This window comes from Convolutriloba macropyga, chromosome 2, assembly GCF_964194025.1.
Source record: "Convolutriloba macropyga chromosome 2, txConMacr16.3, whole genome shotgun sequence".
In the NCBI taxonomy this organism is placed as follows: domain Eukaryota; kingdom Metazoa; phylum Xenacoelomorpha; order Acoela; family Convolutidae; genus Convolutriloba; species Convolutriloba macropyga.
Genome location: NC_134469.1, coordinates 20,747,014 through 20,770,022, shown reverse-complemented (window position 1 = coordinate 20,770,022; position 23,009 = coordinate 20,747,014). Strand labels below are relative to the sequence as shown.

General features: G+C 36.3%; 1 protein-coding gene across 3 annotated transcripts in view; it reads left to right on the top strand.

The window, feature by feature from the left end:
• The window catches only part of LOC142357847 (unconventional myosin-XV-like), a 163,282-nt gene that overhangs the window by 86,782 nt on the left and 53,491 nt on the right, over positions 1–23,009 (top strand). For all 3 annotated transcript variants that reach the window (XM_075409359.1, XM_075409363.1, XM_075409353.1), the window contains 7 exons: positions 1,280–1,660; positions 1,887–2,136; positions 6,001–6,114; positions 14,445–14,709; positions 17,831–17,934; positions 18,636–18,904; positions 19,341–19,604. In XM_075409359.1, coding sequence (XP_075265474.1) covers positions 1,280–1,660; positions 1,887–2,136; positions 6,001–6,114; positions 14,445–14,709; positions 17,831–17,934; positions 18,636–18,904; positions 19,341–19,604 — 1,647 coding nt within the window. The remainder of the gene's footprint in view (positions 1–1,279; positions 1,661–1,886; positions 2,137–6,000; positions 6,115–14,444; positions 14,710–17,830; positions 17,935–18,635; positions 18,905–19,340; positions 19,605–23,009) is intronic.

The following is a 23,009-nucleotide window of genomic DNA, read 5'->3' as shown; positions in this document are numbered from 1 at the left end:
GAGGAGTATTGGTATCCTTCAGATTTTTTAGCTGAGGCAAATTTTTAAACGATTTGGACACTAAAATCTATTCAAATATTAATTCCTGTTTGATTGCTCTTGAACGAAGTTTGAAGTATTTCGGATGGTCTATGCTCAATATCATTGAATCACTTACATGCTCTTCAAAATTCTTTCAATAGAGATCAACTGGGAGAAATTTGCTATGAAGTACAGTAGATCCAGAATTATCCACAACCTTTTTAGACGGAGCTCGTACCCTTTGGGAATTGGATTCGGTAGCTACGTATTTATCGATCGTGAAATCCATAAATTGAAAGGTTTAATTTTCTTCGTACCCGTACTTAGTTTTAAAAAAAATTGTAACGACAATAAGATCTGATAACAAAGTGAAATCTGGCACTGTACCCTGCAGTAAGCCGCATTTAATTTTTCCTATCGAATGGCGCAGAAAAGTTTTCGTTTTTCAGCTGTTAGATAGATTTTTTCGAAGTTCCGCTGGAGTCAGTTTTTAATTGCTCTCAAATGAAGTTTGTATCAATTCTATTAGTCCTGTTGGTCTTTTTTAATGCGATTTTTCACTTGACCAATTTTCGTCCCCAATTGACGACCCATTTGACTTTTCGTCCTCAAAAACTGGGTAAACAGGTAGCGCACAGCGGACATTAAGTTCTCTTAGAGCCTTTCAGCTCACTAGTCACCTCACACCCCTTCAATTAAGCTAAAGTTAGACTCACTAAACCGTAGCTTGCTACTGGCAAAACCAACCGCTCGCCAGTCATTTGTGAGCGATTCGCTCCGACGTTAGTCGGCTATTTTTTAATACGTAGACTAACAAAAATTTATCGTTCGTGTTTAATTTCACTGCTTGAATATAAATGTCGTGGTCAGGAGGTCTGATAGGTGCTTGGGTTATTCTGAATTGTTTTAATTTTGTTTTACTTATACATACATTTTAATATACCGAGGAGAAATATATATGCGGAACCCCCCCCCCCCCCCTACATTTGAAAGCAGGCTCCGATCTGGTCCAACTCCCGTATGAAGTCTTTGTGCAATGAGCAATTCGTCCCACGTTCGTATGCTTCAGTTCTAGGATCTTTTTGGTTGGAATCTCCTTTGATTGAAATTACAGCTCAATTTCCGTGTTTTTTGATATCCAATAATATTGGAGACTGCAGTTCTGTGAATTTTTCTGCTGTATTGCAAGTATTTTAGGTCATGTTCGCTTAAGGATGAGTCAATGCATAATTGAGTTGCAGGAAAAATTTTGTTTCAGGAAGAGGAAGAACATGGGAAGTGCAATCACAAGTACCCAAGATGTATCAATGGACGAAACCGATGATTTGTTTGCGGATACGGAGACTGGATTCTCTGTGCAGACTCCAAGGAAACCCCAACCAAGTTATGGTCAGAATTTTGTGCCAGTAGCGCCTCCCCCACCGTCCTTGGGTCCTAATAGATCGGAGAAGGGCGACGAGGATGACGATACTCGAATCCAAACTACTTCGGAAAGTACGTCCGTGCTTGTCACCACCCGAGTTGCACCTCCTGTGGCCTTTTCCGGAGGCACAAAAACGATAACAGAGAATCGAAAGAATCTGTTCACTAAGGACCTCGCAGCACTGGAAGATGAGAAAACTCACCAAGAAGCTATAAGGTTTGTTTTGCTGTGATGTATAGCTATTGTAATAAACTACAACTTGCCACGTCCCATATTTGCGGTGGTGTGAAACAGGTTCCTGAATTTTATTCATCTTTTATCTCATTTAGTATTGGAGTCTAATAGATTATAAATAGCCTCAAAAATTGCGTGACTTTTAAAATGATTGGAAAATATTGGATAATCATGCAGTTAGCCGTTATTGATATCAGCTTTTTTCCAGATTACTAAAACGGAACTCAGTTTTGAAGGAAGAACGCGATAAGAAGCCAATCAGACGAGAGTCCTCCAAAAGACCCGCTCTAAGCATGAATCATGATGACATTAGAGCTACGCTAGAACAACACATGGCAAGACGAAGCTTGCTAGTTTCCGCAAATGGTGATCGTGCATTGTCTCCTGTTTTTGATCAAGAAGCCTCCGGAACAGCTTCTGTTATTATTGCACCCAGTGAAGCGGTCAGACAAGAACAGGTCACTATAACTCAAATTTTAGTTAGAATAATAATCAATTTAGAATAATAATCAATTTAAAGTGAACATAGCTGGCAGATTGCCAGAAAATAGCTGCAATAGCTTTGTAGATCTGCAGTCTCAAAAAAAACAGTAAAAAAGACAGACCAAAAAATCGTCTTTTCATTGAAGGCCGATATGTTATATTCGGATTAAAAATCTGTATAAGTTTTTGCTGCCCCTATTAGCTGCTCTCAAATAAACTTCATTTAGAGTGAGACACACCCATTTGACATTATCTTTTTGAATTAAAGTAAATAAAAGTCAACTTCAAAGTGAGGAAGTCATTTTTGAGAGTGAGGTAAGTCAAGTGTGACCAAAAATTTAATCAAACAAATGAACAACAAAACTCGCTCCACTAAGAGCCAAAAATGACGTCACACACGCACTTCAGTTGAAATTGCATGAACGAATGAACAAAAAGCAGATTTGAAGTGATTGTGACGTCATATAGTCGTAACAAAAATCATGACGACGAAATAAAAAACATAGCAGGACAAGTCCTGACGTACAATTCAAAGAATTTTCATTGACTAAATAGAAAACTAGACCAAGAACAGACTTTGAATGCGTTGGGAAAACCATTTAGAAAAATAAGCCGATCCAAAAAATTGAAAAAAACTAAAAATCAAAGTGAAATTGCCGCATGTGAACAAAAAACCCACTAGCGAGAAAGCGAATTTTTGTTCAAACACCGTTTTATCACTCTAGTTTAAATTTAGAGCAAAAAAATTCACGCCGCAAAACCACTCGATTTTTCGCTCCACTTCCTGTTTCGGCGTGACCAAAATCACTACAATTTGACTTCAAAAATCATGAAAATGTGTGAACAGATCTCAAAAAAAATATAGCAGGACAAGTTCTGACGTACAATTCAAAGAATTTTCATTCACCAAACAGAAAAACTAGACAACTAGACCTAGAATGGAGTATGAGTGAATTGAGAAAAACATTTTTAATAAAATCAGATCGAGAAAATTAAAAAAAAACAGAAAATCAATGTCAAAATGCCGCATGTAAACAAAGAAACCACTAACGAGAAATGAAAATTTAATTCAAACAAAAAACTAGGCCTATAATGAGCTGTGAATGGATTGGGAAAACCATTTAGAAAAAAATTCAATCCAAAAAATTGAAAAAAAACAGTAAGAATCAGAGTGAAATTGCCGCATGTGAACAGAAAACCACTACCGAGAAACCGAATTTTTGTTCAAAGACCGTTTTCTCACTCTACTTTAAAATTAGAGCGAAAGAAATTCACGCCGCAAAATCACTCGCTTTTTCGCTCCATTTCTTTTTTCGGTGTGACCAAAATCACGACTCCAATTTGACTTCAAAAATCATGAAAATGTGTGAACAGATCTTTAAAAAAAAGGCAGCGCCCCAATACAATTCAAATTCTTTGAATTAAAAAAACCAAGAGAAGGCCAATAAGAGGCTATCGCTCTGCGGCTATTAATAATCAATAGTCCTTTATTTGAAAAATTAACAAAAGATCAATATTTAATATGATGAATGTTTAGCCGCTAATGACAACTTCCCAATGGAAGCTTCGAAAAGAAAGGATTCGAGATAAAATAAAATATGGAATATAATGTTTTAGGCTATTATCTCAACGGCTATTATTTAGGCGCTCTCCTTTTTATAGCTCCGAAGCTGTAAGCTGAGCGAAGCTATATTGCAGTGCCTTGGTTTTTTACAATTTAAGAATTTGAATTGTATTGGGGCGCTGTAAGATCGGTTCACACATTTTCATGTTTTTTGAAGTAAAATTGGAGTAGTGATTTTGGTCACGCCGAAACAGGAAGTGGAGCGAAAAAGCAAGTGGTTTTGCGGCGTGACATTTTTTCACTCTAATTTTAAAGCAGAGTGAGAAAACGGTGTTTGAACAAAATTCGCTAGTGGTTTTTTGTTTACATGGGGCAGTTTCCGTTTGATATTTACTGTTTTTTTTTCAATTTTTCGATCGGATTTTTTTTTCTAAATTGTTGTCCCAATCCAATCATGTTTCATTCTAGGCCTAGTTTTTTGTTTGAAACAATTTTCTCTTTCTCGCTCCTGGTTTTCCGTTCAAATGCGGCATTTTGAAATTGATTTTTTTTGAAAATTTTTTGATCTGATTTTTTGGAAGTAGTTTTCCCAATTCACCCATAGTCCGTTCTCTGTCTGGTTTTTGTTTAGTCAGTGAAAATTCTTTGAATTGTACGTCAGGACTTGTCCTGCTCTGTTTTTTGTTTCGTCGTGACGGTCTTTTTCGTTTTACATTTGTTCACACAGCAAATCTGAAAGTAAATTTTCTGAACGACATCTTCCTCTCACTAACTGAATTTGCGCGCGTGACGTCATTTTTTTCTCGCTCTTATTTAAAAAATCAGTCTGTTACGTGATTAGGTTTTGATCAAACGTGGCTTATCTCACTCAATAAAATGACTTTAGTTAAAGGTCAGAGGAACTCATATGCGTAATAAAGGTCCCCAATGAAAAGGTTTCTGCGCAATGAATTTTAGCAAGCTTTATTAATTTTTTGCTGAGTGTTTATTATAGTTTTTTGAGCGGCATCGATAACTTTTTTCAACTTCCATCTGTATGTGTTTATTATACGGCCATCCATCTTTATTATCCATCTTTATTATACGGCCACGCCGAAACATGAAGTGATCTTGGTCACGCCGAAACAGGAAGTGGAGCGAAAAAGCGAATGCTTTTGCGATGTGAATTTTTTCCCGAATTTTAAAGTAGAGCGAGAACATGGTGTTTGAACAAAAATTCGCTTTCTCGATTCTGATTTTTTGTTCACATGCGTCAGTTTCCTGTTTTGGCATTTACTGTCCAATCAAGGTCTAGTTTTTTGTTTAGTCAATAAAAATTCTTTGAATTATTTCAGGACGTGTCGTTCTATGTTTTTGTCATTCGCCTTACATTTTGATCACGTTTTTCTTTTTACATAAGTCGATATGTTGAAACTAACAATTTTCACGTTTGTTTTCTGACTTACCTCACTCACTGTTCCAACTGAATAGATTTTAAATTCTTTCACGCATTGAATTACGCAATATGGTGAATACAGTCGAAGTCAAAAGAGCAAAATCGAAAGAAACTGGAGAAACCGATAAAGCCCGGTCATTAATTCATAGTGCATTACGTTATCAAAGTTCATCAGTGTTTGCTAGCTGACATTAGTATTAAGCTTATTGGCTTTCAGTTTAGAAGCTGAATTAAGTATGGTTTAAGAGTCTAACTTAAACTGCACGCCAAATTAGATCACTTTTTGACACTGTCATTTACCAGGGATATTTTTTACACAGAAAAAAAATTGGTCTATTTCTCTCTTCTTTTTCTGTTTCAATCTCGATGTGCATCAAGCGCGTCAACGGCGGCTATTTTCCGGCAATCTGCCGGCTATGTTTATGAATTGCGTTGGCATCTCTCTTCAACTCAGTTCAATGCGCGTCACTATGTATTTTCTACAGGGGGCCTGTACGGTTAATTCACTGAAATTTCAAAAATATGCCGACTGTTTCTTGGTTTCAATTCCAGTGGACGTCAAGGGAGTTTTAGCATTATTGAGTCGAAGTATTGACAATGTCTCAATTTCGGTGTCTTGAAATGCTCGTTCTCGTTGTGGATCTTTTTGCATTGACTTATGCAGAATACCATAGTTGTAGTTCTGAGGTGACTTGGCGAGTCATTTATCACGTATAATTTGTATCTAATTAATTATGAGATATTTATTTTACACAACGTCCTGAGTTGGTTGCCTCAGCTGGCCACTTTTAACTCGGCTTGAGTGCCCTGTAGCCATCCTATTATAGATTGAAAATTTAGGACCATGATTTGATGGGAATGCACTCAAAGAATAATGAAGTGGGGTCCAGGAAGACCAGTTATCAAGGTGCTACCAGTATCCCGGTGTTCAAACCTACACAACCGCACTTTAATGTTAGTAACAAAACTACATCAATTTGGTCTCAACATCATATAATAATTACTAAAACACTCATTGATGGTAGTAGCGCTCAATTAGTGTCTAGAGATTACATTAATTATAGCTGCGAAGCTGTAAGCTGAGCGGAGCTATATTGCGGTGCTCTTGGTTTTTAACAATTCAAAGAATTTGAATTGTATTGGGGCGCTGTCTTTTTTTTACGACTCGAAGAGGAGTATTGGAGAAGTCCTTTTTTTAATCAATTTTATCGGAGTGATTTTTTGAAGCGGGAGATGAAACGCGTGAAAAAATTTGGTGTGATTTTAGTGCTGAACAAAAGTGAAGAGTGGAGCGAAAAGAGGGGTTTTTGTTCATACCGCTGTTTTTGAGAGAGCGAGAAATTGATGTGTGCAAAAATTTTCTCTTAGCGAGAAAATTTTTTTTTGATGGTTTTAAGGTTTGATTATAATATTGTATTCGTTTTAGGCTTGTTTTGATAGGAATTGAAGGTTTCAAGTAGTTAATTTGAGTTTAATGCTAATTTGGAGGGTTTTGGGTGATTTTTAGAGGAAATTTATTGCTGTTTTGCCTGTTTTTTTGTTTTACTGCTTTAAGTGGGATTTGAGTAGAAGCTTGTTACCGAAGGAATTTTCAGATACCAATTGATCAAAGTTATTTTGGTATAAACCATGTTTTTCTTAAGGAAAAATGACAGAAAAATTGAGAAATTTTTTTGCAGTTTTTATTTTTAATCTTGACAGGTTTCTTAGCCTATTTTGACTTGCCCATTGTTTGGCAAGCTTTTCATTGCTCTAATTGCAAAGGAACTTTTTTTCGTCTTTATGTTTCCTTGTAGTATTAAAAAGCACTCGATTTGTTTTCGACCATTTGTAAAAAGACAATTTGTTTTCGAATGCCGTTTCTATTCTTCCTTTATTTTTTATGGCATTTTTTGAGGTCTAGGGATCACAATAGTTTTTCTAGTTGTTTAGTCATAACTATGGGCAATTTTCTCTTTCGAGTCGTTTCCAGAATTCTTCCGGCTATGTTTTTTTAATCAATTTTTTGGAGTGTATTTTGAAGAGGGAAATGGAAAACGTGAAAAATTTGGAGTGATTTTGTTGCTGAACAAAATGATGTTAAAAAATGGCACGTGCGTCGGGGTTGCAAATAATATGCGCCCACTAAGCTGAGGGGGTACAAACGGAAAATATCCTAATTTTGAAAAGCCCTATTAGGGTTTTCCCCTTATAATAGAGCTTATGTGTCTCATACAAATGACAGTCCGAAGCTAACCCAAAAAGTCTAGTGGTCTATTAAAGGACTGGTGGTCGATCTGTCTGTTTTATTTCTATAGTTGTTTCAATTCATGTAAGGCCACAAGCGTCTATCGCGGCTATTTTCAGGCAATCTGCCTCCTATGTTTATTTTTAATAGCCGCCTCAGCTTCTCAGTCGGCTATTATAGCGCTCGTAATTTTTTACATTTCAAATAAATTGAATTGTATTGGGGAGCTGTCTTTTTTGAGATCTGTTCACACATTTTCATGATTTTTGAAGTCAATTTGGAGTGGTGATTTTGGTCACACCGAAACAGGAAGTGGAGCGAAAAAACGAGTGGTTTTGCGGCGTGAAATTTTTTCACTCTAATTTTAAAGTAGAGTGAGAAAACGGTGTTTGAACAAAAATTCGCTTTCTCGCTAGTGGTTTTTTGCTCACATGCGGCAATTTCACTTTGATATTTACTGTTTTTTCGATTTTTTGGATCGGATTTTTTCTAAATGGTTTTTCCAATTAATTCATAGTTCATTCCAGGTCTAGTTTTTTGTTCAGTCAATGCAAAATTCTTTGAATTGTTTGTCAGGACTTGTCCGGCTTTGTTTTTGTTTCGTCGTCTGGCACTCTTTTTTCGTTTTACATGTGTTCACACCTCAAAACTGAAAAGTCAAATTTTCTGAATGACTTCTCTCACTAACTGCTTTTGCGCGCTTGACGTCATTTCTCTCTCTCTCTCTCTCTCTCTCTAGCAAAAGTATTTTGCGTGATTAGATTTTGATCATAAGTGACTTACCTCACTCAATAAGATGACTTCTGCACTTTAAAATTCAAGTTTATTTTAAATTAGTTTAAGGTCAAAGGAACTCATATGTGTAATAAGGGTCCCTAATGAAAAGGCTTCTGCGCAATGAATTCCAACAAACTTTAATAATTTATTGTTTAATTTTTTCACATAGCTTTTTGAGCGGTGTCGATAACTTTTTCAACTTAAATATGTATGTTTCGATCTCTATCATACGGCACGCAAGTGTATTCTTTCTCCGCTATTCCGGCAGTCTGCCAGCTATGTTAATAGGTGCCGCCGTGATGGCTACACTCAGCTATTATTCATCTTCTCTTGGTTTCTAAGTGCTCTCGAACAATGTTTGATATGATTTTTTGTGATAGATTTTCGCCTGGCCGTTTTTGCTCTTTTGTTCTAGAACATTTTTGATTTTTTGACTGACTTTTTCAAGCTTGGCTTCTTAATAATTGAGCGATATCAGTAGCTCTCTTTCTGAATTAAAGTTTGTTGCTAATATAAAGGCGGTTACGAGCGAAAAAGAATCAAATCTATGTAGGTTGGCTGTTAAGATGTTGGACTAGTATCCTGGCGGTCCGGGGTTCAAACCCCGTGGGCTCGTGGTGTATTTTGCTTCCATAGAACATTTTTTTGCTCCATGCCGCTAAAATTGAATTGCTCTCGCCTGTATTTCGAGAGCAGTTCATCCGACGTTAGGTTTATTATTAGCCGGCTGTTAATAGCAGCCCTTATCTTCTGTTTTGCGGCGTTCATTTTTGCACTCTACATTTGAAGCAGAGTGAGAAAGCGGTGTGTGCTGTCATTACTGAACGGAAGTATGTCTGACTACGAAACGAAATAAAAGAGTTCGCTCTTGAAAATTGTTTTTGTTTAAAAATCATGTTCAATTCTTGTGCTGTTTTTCCAATCACAATCGGGGTTATGGGAATCAATGGCCGTTGTTTTCTGGCAATTTACCGGGTAATTTTATATTTTTGTTAATAATGTTTTGACTCTCTCTGTTAGCGCTCCCTTGAAAACAGTTTTTTCCTGTTCGTTTATGCCGTGTTTCGTGTGGCTCGTTGGCGTGGAAAATATTTCAGTTAAATTGCACTCAAACAAATTTTAAAAATTATATCAGTCCTGTGGTCTTTTTATGCAATTTTTTTGCTTCAGCGATTGTTCTTCTGACCCTGTTAACTTTTTGTCCTCAAAAACGAGATAAACAGCTAAAGACTGGAGGGCCTTAAGTGACTGAGCAGCTCTCTTAGGGCCTTACGTTTTACTACTCTCTTAGCATGCGATTCAGCAAAACTTTTGGGTACGCAAATTCATTGTGTGAAAGGCGGTTCTTAATCTTAAATATTTGAGCCCCTCAGTCCCCCTACCCACAAGTACTTCCCCAATTCACGCTCCTCAACCCGGCGATTTGTACCTCCCATCTCGTCCAACCCTAACCTCCCACCACTCCGCTTACCCCCCTCCCCACTCCTAATTCTAGCATCCCTAAGCCGCAGCTAGGTGCTACCGAGGCCAACCGCTCGCCGATCGTTTGCGAGCCATTCGTCCGACGTTAGTCGGTTATGCTCTTAGAGCTTTAATTGTCTCTTAATCGTAACTTTTAACAGCACTGCAAAAAAGGCATATTTTCAATGTAAAGAACAATTTTGTCAGTTTTGCAAACTATTTAATTGCCCTTACTCTTTACAGAGTACAGAGATAAGCTAGCATCCTGTTACTTAAGGCTAGTCGAATGCAAGTCAATCAAGAGCTAGTTGTTGGTTTTGTTTTAACTTCATGTTGTCTTTTTTTTCGGTGTGATCTTTCAGACCATCAGTTTGAAATGATTTGGACGTGACTCAGCAAAATGATTTCTTTGTTCCAGTATTCCTTTTTCGATTGATTTTATTTTCATCAAAAAACGGTGTTTTGCATTTAAAGTCACGACTGATAAGGTTTCCCCATCAAAAAGAATAAATTAATTTGATTATTAACCAAGTAAACTACATATGCTTTAGAGGATGCAGTCTCTTCGTCAATTCATTTCTATATCCACTGTAATCTCTTTGCCGAAAAAATTTGCAGCTATATTTTGGCGATCTTGCGGTTGTTTTTACAAACCAGTAATTTTATCTATTTGGCTTGTGAAACATTTCCTCCTAGCGTCTGAATGTTGTGAGCGGCTTTTCAGCCACCGACACCCGAAAATTGAAGTGAAGCCAAAAAACAAGTGGCATTGAGTCGTGAAAATTTAGCTCGAAGGTATACTTCCTTTTTCTGGTGTGGTTATTTGATTTTATTGCGCTATGTTCTGTGAATCCTTAAGTCAGATTTCGAAATCTATTTTCTTCAAATCCTCAATCGGCCCAATTACAAGTTCTGGCCCCTATTTACAGTTTTTGAATGTTTATTTAGTGCATTACTGTGTGTGCAGATAGAGGCGCGGGCAATTTTTGCACTTCTTGGAGGGGAGTTATTATAGATTATAGTTATTATAGACTTTTAAGCCATTTTTCCCATTAGCTCTTTTTGGCAGGGAATAGCTAGTTTTCTTATCATTGTTTTTTTGTGGAAGATGCCTTTTGTGGAGGATGTCACTGTTGGAATTTTTCTAGCTTTTGCGGCTATCTGACGTTTATGTTTTGATATTTCACGCCACAGTTCTCCAAAGAACTCTGCTATTCATCTTTTCATGCCATTTTAGCTTTATTGTGCATGAAATCGTTTGCTGCAGTCCTTAGCTGAGAGTATTTCAATCAGTTGTCGTGATTTGTGCTTTTATTTTTCCTACAATTCAAAGAATATGAATTGTATTGGGGTTGTCTTTTTGGGACTTTTTGGGAGAGAGGGAGAAAAGTACGTTTGAAAAAACGTGCGGCAGTTTTAGCGCAGTTGTTCTGTTTTGGCACAATTCGCGAATAGGAGTTGTTGGTTTCTGTTGGAAGGTCTTGTTTGATGTGTTTTTAATAGCCACACAATGAAAGCTGGGGCTATTATTGGTCTCTTGGTTTTTACGACTCGAAGAGGAGTATTGGTTTTCTCTGTCTTTTTTTACAGGAAGTAGATTTGTTCACGCGGCATTTTGACCTAAAAGCGAAAGTGAGAAAAGCTGTATTAGTGAACAGATTTTCGCTAAGCGAGAGAAGTTTTTTGATCATCCGCTGCGTTTAGTGAATGACTTTTTGACTTCGAAAAGTAGTTTTTGACTGAATGGCACATATAGATAACCGTTTTTCCGTCTAAGTGGCCCTATTTTTTTGCTTTTAATGTTGATTTTTTGTAGAAATAAATTTTACTCGATACTATATTGAAATGTCAACCTCGGAAATTGATGCCACAGTGTTTTGCACAGCCTGAAAATGCGTTTCAATTTGAAAATTGGCACATATTTCTTGATTTTTTAGTTATTTTTTGGCTTTTTTTCTATTAAATTTCTTCATTGTTGGGTCTTTTTGTCAAAAATCCGTTAATGGTGCAACTTCTCTTTGATAATTCATATACTCAACGCCTCTTTCTACCTTGATGTAATTTTGTTTTATAAAATTGTACTTATGCTAATCCGATTTTGGTAGTTTTTTTCTCCGATTTTCGTCAGTTTTTTTGTATTTGGTTGTAAATGCTGGAAATAGTCTTTTTGTGCAACATGAGGGACTTTAATTTCGTTTCAATGAAAAATCAATCAATTTTTGGCGTTAAGTTTTGGAAAAACAGTAAAACAGTTAAAGCGTTTTCATAAATGCAGTCTTAAAAGTTTTTTGACCAATTTTCGCCGAATGTTTCAATGTTTCGTATTTATGAATTCTGTTTTTTCCTATTTTTTTGTTCTCTTCAGGAGGATAGAATTTTGTATCGGAAGATTTATTACAGTTATCTTTATACTATTTAACTTTCAAAAATCAATGTGTTTTTTGTTACGGTGTTCCTTACATTGTGCCCATATTCTTCACATTCAAGTTAGTATCATTCTAGCTTTGTCCTTGTACCTACATTTATTTTCGGTATATTGATTTTTTCAGTTGTTAAAATTGAATGAATTTAACTTTTTCCTAGATTTTCGTCATTTCTTTGGTTATACAGTTGATTTCATTCAACATAAGGCAGTACTGAGAGTTTGATAGCAAGCCTTTTCCCAAAATGCCACTTATGACTATTTACTGCAACTTTCTTCCGGCCTTGGTATTAATTTAAACAATTTTTTGCCTTTGAATTTTCTTCTGCTGCTTATGCCTTTTCTATGATCACTTTAATTTTTGAATTAGTATAAAAACATGTTGTAGCATATGTACAACAAGAAACAAGTGTGTGTTGTTTTTTGTCTTAATTGCAGTGATTAGAAGTGTAATCATAGGTGTTTTCTGGTTCTTAAATTTGAACTTTCTTTTTTGAAAAGATTCAACTTAGTTTCTAAGATTATTATCTGCCCTTTGTTTTCGCGATCTTTTTCAGATTTGAATCATAATCATGAATTACTTGAGAGCAATTGATAATCTTGTCAGTTTTCTCATACTATCAGTTTTTTGACCAACTTACTTATTTCGGATTTTTTAACGTTGCCAAACGTTTTCATTAATATAAAATTTTGCCGCATTTTTCTGTTGGTGAGGGGTTTAAGTTTCACTAATTTTTAGAGCAGACCTGGAGAGGTAGTGAGTTAATGGTGTAATACACACGGTAGTGGCTTCCGCTGTATTTACGGTTTTGTTAGTGAAGTTTTGACGCTTCGAGTCGCTTCCGGAATTCTTCCGGCTATGTTTTCTATTTCGTCGTAGCGATTTTTGTTGCGACCATATGACGTCACAACCACTTCAAATCTTTTTTTTCTTTCGTTCATGCAATTTCAACCGAATTGCGTGTGTGACGTAATTTTTTGCTCTTGGTGGAGCAAGTGTTTTTTTGTTCATTCGCGTGATTAAATTTTTGGTCGCACTTGAATTACCTCACTCTCAAAAATGACTTCTCACTTTGAAATTGATTTTTATTTACTTTAATTCAATGACATAAGGTCAAATGGGCGTGTGTCACTCTAAATGATGGTTATTTGAGAGCAACTAATAGAGGCAGCAAAAACTTATACAGATTCTTAATCAAAATTCAACATCTCAGCCTTCAATGAAAAGACGAATTTTTTTGGTCTCTTTTTTGCCTTTTTTTGAGACTGCAGATTTACGAAGCTATTGCGGCTGTTTTCTGGCAATCTGCCAGCTATGTTGATAATGTTGGGGTAGATTCCAAAGTTTTTTATGATTTGGTTTTTTTCAAAAAATTTACTATTTTTTGAGTTTTTTGGTTTGCTGTTCTTGTCGTTCTCTCGTTCCTTAGTTTCAGTAATGATAGGGGTCGGAGATTTTATAATTGATGAACTATTGAAGCTATTTAATAGTATCAATTGATATGTAAAGTTTGAAATACTTTGACACACCCTCATAAGTTTGTATAACCCTCATTAGAAAAAAAATGGTTGTCTTATCACTTGGTCTCAAAAATTACAAGTTTGGAAAGGTCGTTAATGAGAAATAATAAAGTTTTTAACACTTGCCACTCGTATGTAACGATTTAACGACTCTGACAATATTCGTTCTAAAAAATTTTCAGTGATTTTGGAGTTTGCATGCTTGTTCTTGTTGTTGTTAATAGCCGCCCTCATCTTCTCAGCCGGCTAATATAGCGCTCCTATTTTTTTTGCTTCGTTTTTTTTACTTTTTTTCGCTTTACCATTTTGCCGCTTTTTCGACATTTTGCGTGAAATCTTTTTGACTTTTGTAGGCTAGTTTCTCTCTTCTCTCATTCTGCTAAAAGTGAATTTGAACATCAGTTGCTCAGCAAAGCAATTCAAAATGAACCGAGTCAGTATAAAAAATTGAAGTCAGAAATAGAAACGGGATAAACCCATAAAGCCCAATTTTAGATGCCCGCTATTTGAATGCTCCTATAAGTCTTAGTTACCATCTCTTGTGCTTATTAGTATTGATAGTAGCCCCTGTAGCCTCTCTCTAAGAAACAGAAGTCTGTTCAACTACGAAATGCCATCAAAATAAATCGGACTAAAAAAATGTTTTTGTACAAAAATCTTTTTTTTTTCGATATCTTCTATTCTTTCAATCCCAATCATGATTATTGGAATCAACGGCGGCTATTTTCCGGCAATCTGCCGGGTATGTTATCGTTTCTTAGTATCTGTAATGATAGGTAATTTAATTCTGTCAGCAGCTGCAGTAAGTTTTTTGGCTATATGGCGATGATTTTGATGAGATTCAAAAGTTAATTTAACCAATTGTCTTTGCTGCAGGCTCCGCGAGGTAGTATCTCGAATATAACTCAGAAAGGCGGAGAATCCAACGTCAATAACCGCTATAGCAACCATAGAGCAAGTGTTAGTGGAACAATACCTCCTGTGACACAAGGTAAAGTGAGCTCAGCTGTGAAACGACTGGACTCTGTGTTGAATGAAAAGACTTCGCATGTTCAGCCAGTGGTGATGAAGCCGGAAGTGTATCATTTCAAAGCTACACGAGCGGAGAATTACAAGGAGAACATTGCCCTCACTGTTCGAAGTACGTCAAATCTGTCTACTTTTTCATAGTCATTTGGCGGTGAAGCAAAGTATTATTTGAATGGTCCTCGTGCTTCTTGATCTCTCGCTTCTTACTTTTTGAAGGAAGTTGACGAAAACTTTAGTTGATGAGTACTAATAAACTAATGGGCTGCGGTTGAAGATCAAAGATCTTTCTATATGGCACGTTTGCTTTCACTACTGCAGAACGAGGACTCGACATTTGTTTATAGCTGTAAAGCTGTAAGCTGAGCGAAGCTGTTTTTGAGGTGAGCTTGGTTTTTTCTTGAATTGAAAGATCTTGAATTTTATTAGGGCGCTGTATTGTTACGACTACGGCGTTATGGTGATCATTTTTAATTGCTCTTGAAGGAAATTATAGCAATTATTGTAAACGTGTGTGTCTTTTTTATGCAAATTTTTTTTTTTACAAATTTTGACTTTTTCACGCTTTCGTTCATCAGTTGTGAGTGATCTCTAGTGCTCCGACGTTGCTAATATAAAATCGGTTGCAGCATAGAAAAAGTTAGTGACTCGTAGCGCAGTAGCTGGTGCGGGTGGCCATGGAACGAGAGGTCAGTGGTTCGAATCACGGTGGGGGACAAATTTTTTGCACCCATAAAGAAAAACTGATCTAGACTAAAGACCTTGAATGAAATTGCCTCGCCTGTCGTTCAAAAGCCATTCTTCCGACATTTGTCGGTTTATGTTTTTAATTGCTCTTGAGCGAAGTTCATAGCAATTAGTAAACGTGTTAGTCTTTTTTAAGCAAATTATTGTAAACGTGTTAGTCTTTTTTAAGCAAATTTGTCGCTTGACCGCTTGCGCTTTTCTTCTGGAACATTCTTTGACTTCTCAAGTGACTTCTTCACTCTTTCGTTCTTCCTTTTTGAGTGATCTCTATTGTCCCCACTCCGAAGTAAAGCTTGTTGCTAAAATAAAAACTATTCCAGCTTAGAAAAAAAACAGGGACTGATAGCTGAGTGGGCAGTGCTTCTGTTGAGGTAACGGGAGGTCCATGGTTCGAATCCTGGCTCGGTCAACTGTTTTTCCGCCCGCCTGTTGTTTGAGAGCAATTATTCTGACATTAGTTTGTTTATGTTTTTAATTGCTCTTAAACGAAAGAGCTCACTCAACTCAACCCCCACCAAAAATAGTCCATATGCATCTCAATTTGTGCTACCTCACTTGAGCTTAAGCTGGCCTCAGGCTTAACCCAAAGCTAGTTTCGAGCAATGCGAAATGCTCGCCTGTCGTTTGAGAGCAATTCGACCGATGTTGATATGTTTTGTTTCTTTAAAGCGATCGATTTATTGTATAAGAGGATGTAACAGTTGCTTCCGCATGTGAGAAGAGAAGAGATGTTTTTCGTAACTGTTTTTTGAAAGACATTTAGAAAGATAGGCGTGAGAAAATTTTTTGCTGAGCAAGTAAACTATTTTTAACGTGCGGCTTTTTCAATTTTTTTAGTTTTAATTTTTGCGATCCTGTCCAAGTGGTTTTCTTCTGTCAACGAGTTGATGAACGTTTGGGAACAGCTTTAATTGTTTTGAGCGCATGTTAGACGTATGCAGGCTATATAGAACTTTTTTGTCATTTCCTTCACGCTTAGAAAGCGAATTTTGTATGTTTCTTCACGTTTCAGTTTATTCGAACTTTCACGAGTAGTTTTACTGATGAGTTCAAGCAATTAGTTGACGGCGGTTGAAGATCAAAGATGTTTCTATATGCCACTTTTGCCTTCACGGCTGCGGAACGATAGACTCGAAAGTTGTTTAAAGCTGTAAGCTGAGCTAACCTATTTTGCGATGCTCTTGGTTTTTACAATGCAGATTTTGAATTTTATTAGGACGTTGTCTTACGACTCGAAGAGGCGCTATGGTGATATATTTTCAATTGCTCTCAAACAACAATCCTCATTCCACCCCAGCCCCACCGAAAATAGCCCAAATGCGTCCTATTTTCTACTACCTCATTTTCCCCTCACTCAGGCTCAAGCCAAAGCTAGGTACGACCAATGCCAATTGCTCGCTTATCGTTTGAAAGCAATTTGACCGATTTTGGTCTGTTTTGATTTCTTTTAAGCGATCAAGTTTTATAACAGAATTTGAAAATTGATTCCGCACATGATAAATAAATTTTTTTCCTTTATTGCTAAACGAAATTGGAAAAGGAAGAGATTTTCTTCGCAACTGTTATTTAAAAGATATCGAGAAAATTAGTTGTGAAAAAATTCCTGCTGAGCAAAAAACTAGTTTCTAACGTGCGGCTTTTTCAATCGTTGTTTTGTTTAAACCTTTGCGGTTAATTCAAAGTGGTTTTCTTCATCTCTTATCGAGTAGTTGAACGTTTGAGAACCGCTTTGATTGTCTTTAGCGTATGTTAGACGTATACAGACTTTTTAGATTTTTTGTCATTTTGTATTTGTCTTCAAGGTTTCAGTTGATCGAGAATTTTCTGGCTACAGATAGAAACTAGTTCAGTTATCCTTTTTTATTTACTTTTGTTTTTGTAAGAGAAAACTCGAACATATTAGGAATATATTTACCTGTTTACTAGCCATCGTCAGATTTCAGCGGCTATTATTTAGCCGCTCTCCTTTTTTACGATTTCAAGAATTTGAATAGTTTTGGGGCGCTGTCTTCTTTTTTACGACTCAAAGAGGAGTAATGGTTATCTATTTTTTAATCGGTGAATTCTATTTTAGGAGGATGCGCTGTAGAAGCAGTCAAATGCTACACGTGGTTTTTTTCACGTTTCAAAGATTGTGTTAATACGCTGCTTTTTGATTGATATGTTTGGCCAATTTGATAAATTTTGAAGCCAATTTGGAGCAATGATTTTGGTCACGCCGAAAAAGGAGGCGGACCGATAAAACGAGTGACTTTTGCGGTGTGAATTTTGAAGAAGAATGAGAAAATAGTGTTTGAACAAAAACTCGTTTTCTGGTTAGTTGTTTTTGTTATCGCGCGGCACTTGAACTTTCGTTTTTTATCGATGTTGTTTCTACATAGTTTTATCATATTTCATTCATCTGTTTAAGATTTTCTATCAGCTTATAAGAATGAAACCGCTTCGAAACTTTTCTATGCTATAGCTAAGGTTAAATTGTCATTTTCTAGAATTTGTGATCGATGACACGGGAAATACGCAGCTGTACTCCACCAAAAAGACCCCCTTCCTCAGGTACGACAAAGTACCCTGGAAATTCTTCGTCCGCAAAGAGGTAAGCATCTCTAGAATAATAATGTAATATTAGTGGGCATGCAACGCCCAATCCCCACCAACGTTAATTTGCCATATTGGGGCTATGTATATATTAGGACCCAATCTAAGTCACCCTAGGGACCTAGTGCCCTGAAACGATGGCGCTTGCGCCCGAGTGCTGGGTACAAGGTACGAGGGGACTACGTTTTTTGTTCTAACGTGTTTAGAGAAACAAAGGGTACGAAAATGGCGCTTTTTTCAACACTTGAGAAAGAGTCAAAAGTTATTTTTTGCTTGTACTAGTGCGAAGAGAACAATTAATTAGGTCGACGCAGTAGGGCAAGAAAAATAGTCTCTACATTATAGCTTCCCCCCATTTAATGAATGATATGACAGGTCTGTAGGTTTTGAGGGTAATTGCGAACTGTTTCCTCATTTGAACAAGGTTCATGTTTTTGTTTTCAAAAACGTTTGTGAAGGAACTAATGTGTTTTTGCACTGATTATGCTCTATAGCCTGAGAAGAAGTGGGGCTAGCCATTACATTTATTGTATACCATTATAAAATAAAAATGACAATTTTTATATGACCATATTCTGCCGGGGCAGTAATTCTTGAAATAGGAATTGTATTTTTAGCCTAGTTTGTTTTTGCAGAGACCAATAGGATCAATACTTTGTACGCATACAACAATAATCAAGATAAAATTTGTCTTTTTAGATGTTCTCGCCCACTGAGAAGGTGAACCACCACAGATTAAAGACCCTCCTGTTCCACCAAATAGTAGCTGACGTATTTTCCTCTGGATCCCCGAAACTTACAGAGTCAGAGCAGTCTGAAATGATCACATACTTAACTGCTAATGGTGTGCGCAATTTCACCGAGACCAGCTACGTTTCAGATGACGTCAGAGATTGGGTAATAGCTTGTGCCAAAAGTTGGAAGCTTTACTTCAGTCGGATTTACCCAGTTGTGGTTATACGGGACAGGGATGACTCTTTTCCGTTTCGTAGAATTTTGAAATCTTCGAGAAATTTAGTTTTTGTTGGGAATAAAATGGAGCTTGGAGGTGCGGTTTATTTTCGAGAAATTAATGAAAAATTGGGGGAGATCTGCGTTTTACATTTTGGCAGGGAGCCAAAAGAAACGGAGATAAAACTAAAAATTCCGAAAACTTAATCAGAAATGCGGTTTTTTGGTTCAATGGCCTGACCTTGGCCTTTCATAGTTAACTCGGGGAACAGATATTTTCCATGGTTAACCAGAAAACGCATTGAAGTTTCAAATTTTATAGTATTAGCCAATGATTTGATTTCACGACTTTCTTTCAAGTCAAAAAAGATTGTGAAATAGCATTTGAATTTTCCAAGGAATTTTATACCAAGTATAAACAGGAAATAAGCGGAAAAGATGCTGTTGTGACAGAATTCGAACAAATAGCGGATATCTCAATTTTACACACATTGCAGTTTCACATAGTGGTCTGAAGTTAGTCTCGAATGAAAGTGCAGATGGTTCTCATTCTGAGTTCAAAGTAGTGACTGAGCTGTATTACCCCAATGTGAAGTTAGTCGAATACGATCACAAGTTGAAGAAGCTGGAAATCAGAGCTGATGTGAATCAGCACAGACTAGAGCCAATTGTAGTGTTCACTGAGCAGGGATTCTTTCTGAAGAGACTGATAGAGAGGTAAGTACTTTAGGCGCTTAGTATTTCACAGGACTTGCTTTTTAAGCTAATATTGCCTTGATGGTGTGTTTCATCAATGTTTAATAGCTCTCAAACGAAGTTTTAAGCAATAATATTAGTCATGTCGACTTTTTTAATAGCCGCAAAGTGCTAGCGGATGTCTTCTTGGTTTTTTACAACCCGAAAATTGGATTGTATTGGTGCTCTATATTTTTCACACATTTTTCAATGACTTTGAATTTTCAATAAAGCTAACCATTTTTTTAAAACTTTTTTTTGAAAATTTTTCTATTCAGTTTTTCTAACCTCAATGGCCTGGTATGCTCCTCTAGGGTTTGGTAGTATGCTACTGCATAGTTGCTACGGGAAATGGAATGGCATTTTGACAAAAATTGATTAATAGCCGCTGCCAGCCTCTCAACGGCTATTATTTTGGCGCTCTCCTTTTTTAAAAATTCGTTTTCCCTTTTGATCGCGTTTTTCTTCTTATACGCCAATTGTTTCTGAACAGTTTGAGAATTTTTCAAATAGGTCCTTCGTTTGTTGGAATTTTTGTCACTCTGTCCTTTTTTTTATAAGAATATAGGAATTCATTTGTTTTTTAATACCGTCGTCAGCCTCTCAACGGCTATTATTTAGGCGCTCTCCTTTTTTAAAATCGCTTTACCTTTTTATCACGTTTAATTGCTCTTGAACGAAGTTCATAGCAATTATTGTAAACGTGTGTGTCTTTTTTATGCACAATTTTTAATTGACAATTTTGACTTTTACGCCCTTGACTTTTTGCGTTTCGTGTGATCTAAAATTCTCTCTCAATCAAAATTTCAAGCAGCTGAAATCAATTGGCGGCAATTTAATACTAAAAATCAAATGAAAAATGCGCCGAAACTGGTGTCATTTTTTACTTTAAATCTCAATAGTGGTATATGTTAACCTCGAAGCCCACTATTAAACTTCTTAGTCCCATTTAGGCCCCCCTCCCTCCCCCCCCCCCACTGAAGCAGGCTGCAATTCATTAGAGCTCCCACTAGTCGTTCGAGAGCGATTCTTCCGACGTTTAGTCGGTTATGTTTTTTGTTTTACATAAGTCACGATTTTCACGTTTGACTCCTGACGTACTTCAATCACTGTTTCAACTGAGTCGATTTTAAACTCTTTCATGCATTGATATGCGCAATATGGTGAATACGAACAATGTCAAAAGATCAAAATCAAAAGAGACGGGATATACCGATACAGCCCGGTCATCAAGTCATAGTGCATTAAGTTATCAAAGTTCATTAGATTGATTGATAGCTGACACTGGTATTAGGCTTTACAGCTTTCAGTTTAGAAGCTGAGTTAAGTATAGTTTTAAAATCTAACTGAATCGCACGCCAAATTAGATCACTTTTGAGACTGAAAAAACCAGAAAAAATTGGGCTAATTTCTCTTTTTTTTTGTTTCAATCTCGATGTGCATCAAGCGCGTCAAGGCGGCTATTTTCCGGCAATTTGCCTGCTATATGTTTTTTCAAGTTTTCAGAATATTACATGTTCCTAGTATACTGAGGCAATGAAACATTTAAGGGCTTGCCCTTCTGTTACTGGCTAGCCTCTGGAGACAATTGAAAGGTTCTCAAAAAATTATTATAAATGTTAGCAACATTTCATTAAAAGTTTAAATTAATTTCAAATTTTTTTGAAATTTTGTCATTTATTTTTGTCAATTTATGTCATCAAAGTTTATCGATCTGTAAGGGCCAATCCAACTTTTTTAGTTCTTGCAGTTGGCTCGATCGACAGATTCCAGGGACAAAAAAATATTACCACATTTTACTGCGAAATTCAGAAATTTTCTTTAAATTAGCTTTTTAATAGCCGCCCTCATCTTCTCAGCCGGCTATTATTGCGCTCGTATTTTTTTTTACTTCGTCAAACTTTTTTTCGCTTTACCATTTTGCCGCTTTTTCGACATTTTGCGTGAAATCTTTTTGACTTCTCTGGGCTAATTTCTCTCTTCTCTCATTCTGCTAAAAGTGAATTTGAACATCAGTTGCTAAGCAAAGCAATTCAAAATGAACAGAGTTGGTATAAAAAATTGAAGTCAGAAATAGAAACGGGATAAACCCATAAAGCCCAATTTCAGATGCCCGCTATTTGAACGTCGAAAAAATTTTTTTCAAAAATATTTTTGTACAAAAAATCTTTTTTTTTTCAATATATTCTATTCGTTCAATCCCAATCATGCTTATTGGAATCAACGGCGGCTATTTTCCTGCAATCTGCCGGGTATTTTTTCAATTTTTTAAGTATTTTTCATATTTCTCGAATTTTTATTATCTTTATTGGTGAATTGAATTCTTTCAAGGCCTCTGCGTAGGTTATGGGGTATTTTTGAATTGACCAAGTTCGGACTTCAGAGTAAAAGCTTCAAGAGTTTTAGTCATAGTGCATTAGGTTATCAAAGTTCATTAGATTGAATGATAGCTGACACTGGTATTAGGCTTTACAGCTTTCAGTTTAGAAGCTGAGTTAAGTATAGTTTTAAAATCTAACTGAATTGCACTAACTTTTTCTAATTCAAGGAATTTAGGTCAATCGTTTGACTCTCTAATGAAGGTTGTTTGAGAGCAACTAATAGAAGCAGTATTAAGTTAAACAGATCCTTAATCAAATTATTAAATCTACGCATTTATTGATGAGATTTTTTTATCTTGTTTATTTTATTTTCTCAAATTTTGACTGCTGGTCTTTTTGATTGTACTTGATCAATTGATCTGCTGGTCAGGTCGTCGTGACAATCAATATGATCTCACAATCACTTAAAATTTGCATTTATCATTCCTTCATGCACTTATAATTGAATTGCGTGCATGGCGTCATTTTTCACACTTAGTGGAGCGAGTTTCTGTTCTTTCGCGTAATTAAGTTTTTGGTCAGACGTGAACTACCTCACTCTCTAAAATGACTTTCCTCACTCTGAAACTAACTTTTTCTAATTCAAGGAATTTAGGTCAATCGTTTGACTCTCTATTGAAGGTCGTTTGAGAGCAACTAATAGAAGCAGCTAATAGAAGTTAAACAGATCCTTAATCAAATTATTAAATCTACGCATTTATTAATGAGAATTTTATTTTGTGATCTGTTTCTTTTACTATCTTTTTGAGACTGTCAATCTACGAGACTATTGCGGCTATTTTCTGGCCATCTGCCAGCTATGTTTGCGATTTTTTCGCTTTACCGATTTTTTGTCTGACCCTTCAGACTTTTTGTCCTCAAAAACGGGATAAACAGGTCACGCACGGAGGTCATTAAGTCCTCTTGGAGCCTTACGCTTATTGCTTACTTATTATTGCGATCTGTCTAAGAATGTGATTCAGCAAATCTGTCTTGAGGAGACATTTTCACTATGTGACGGACGGTT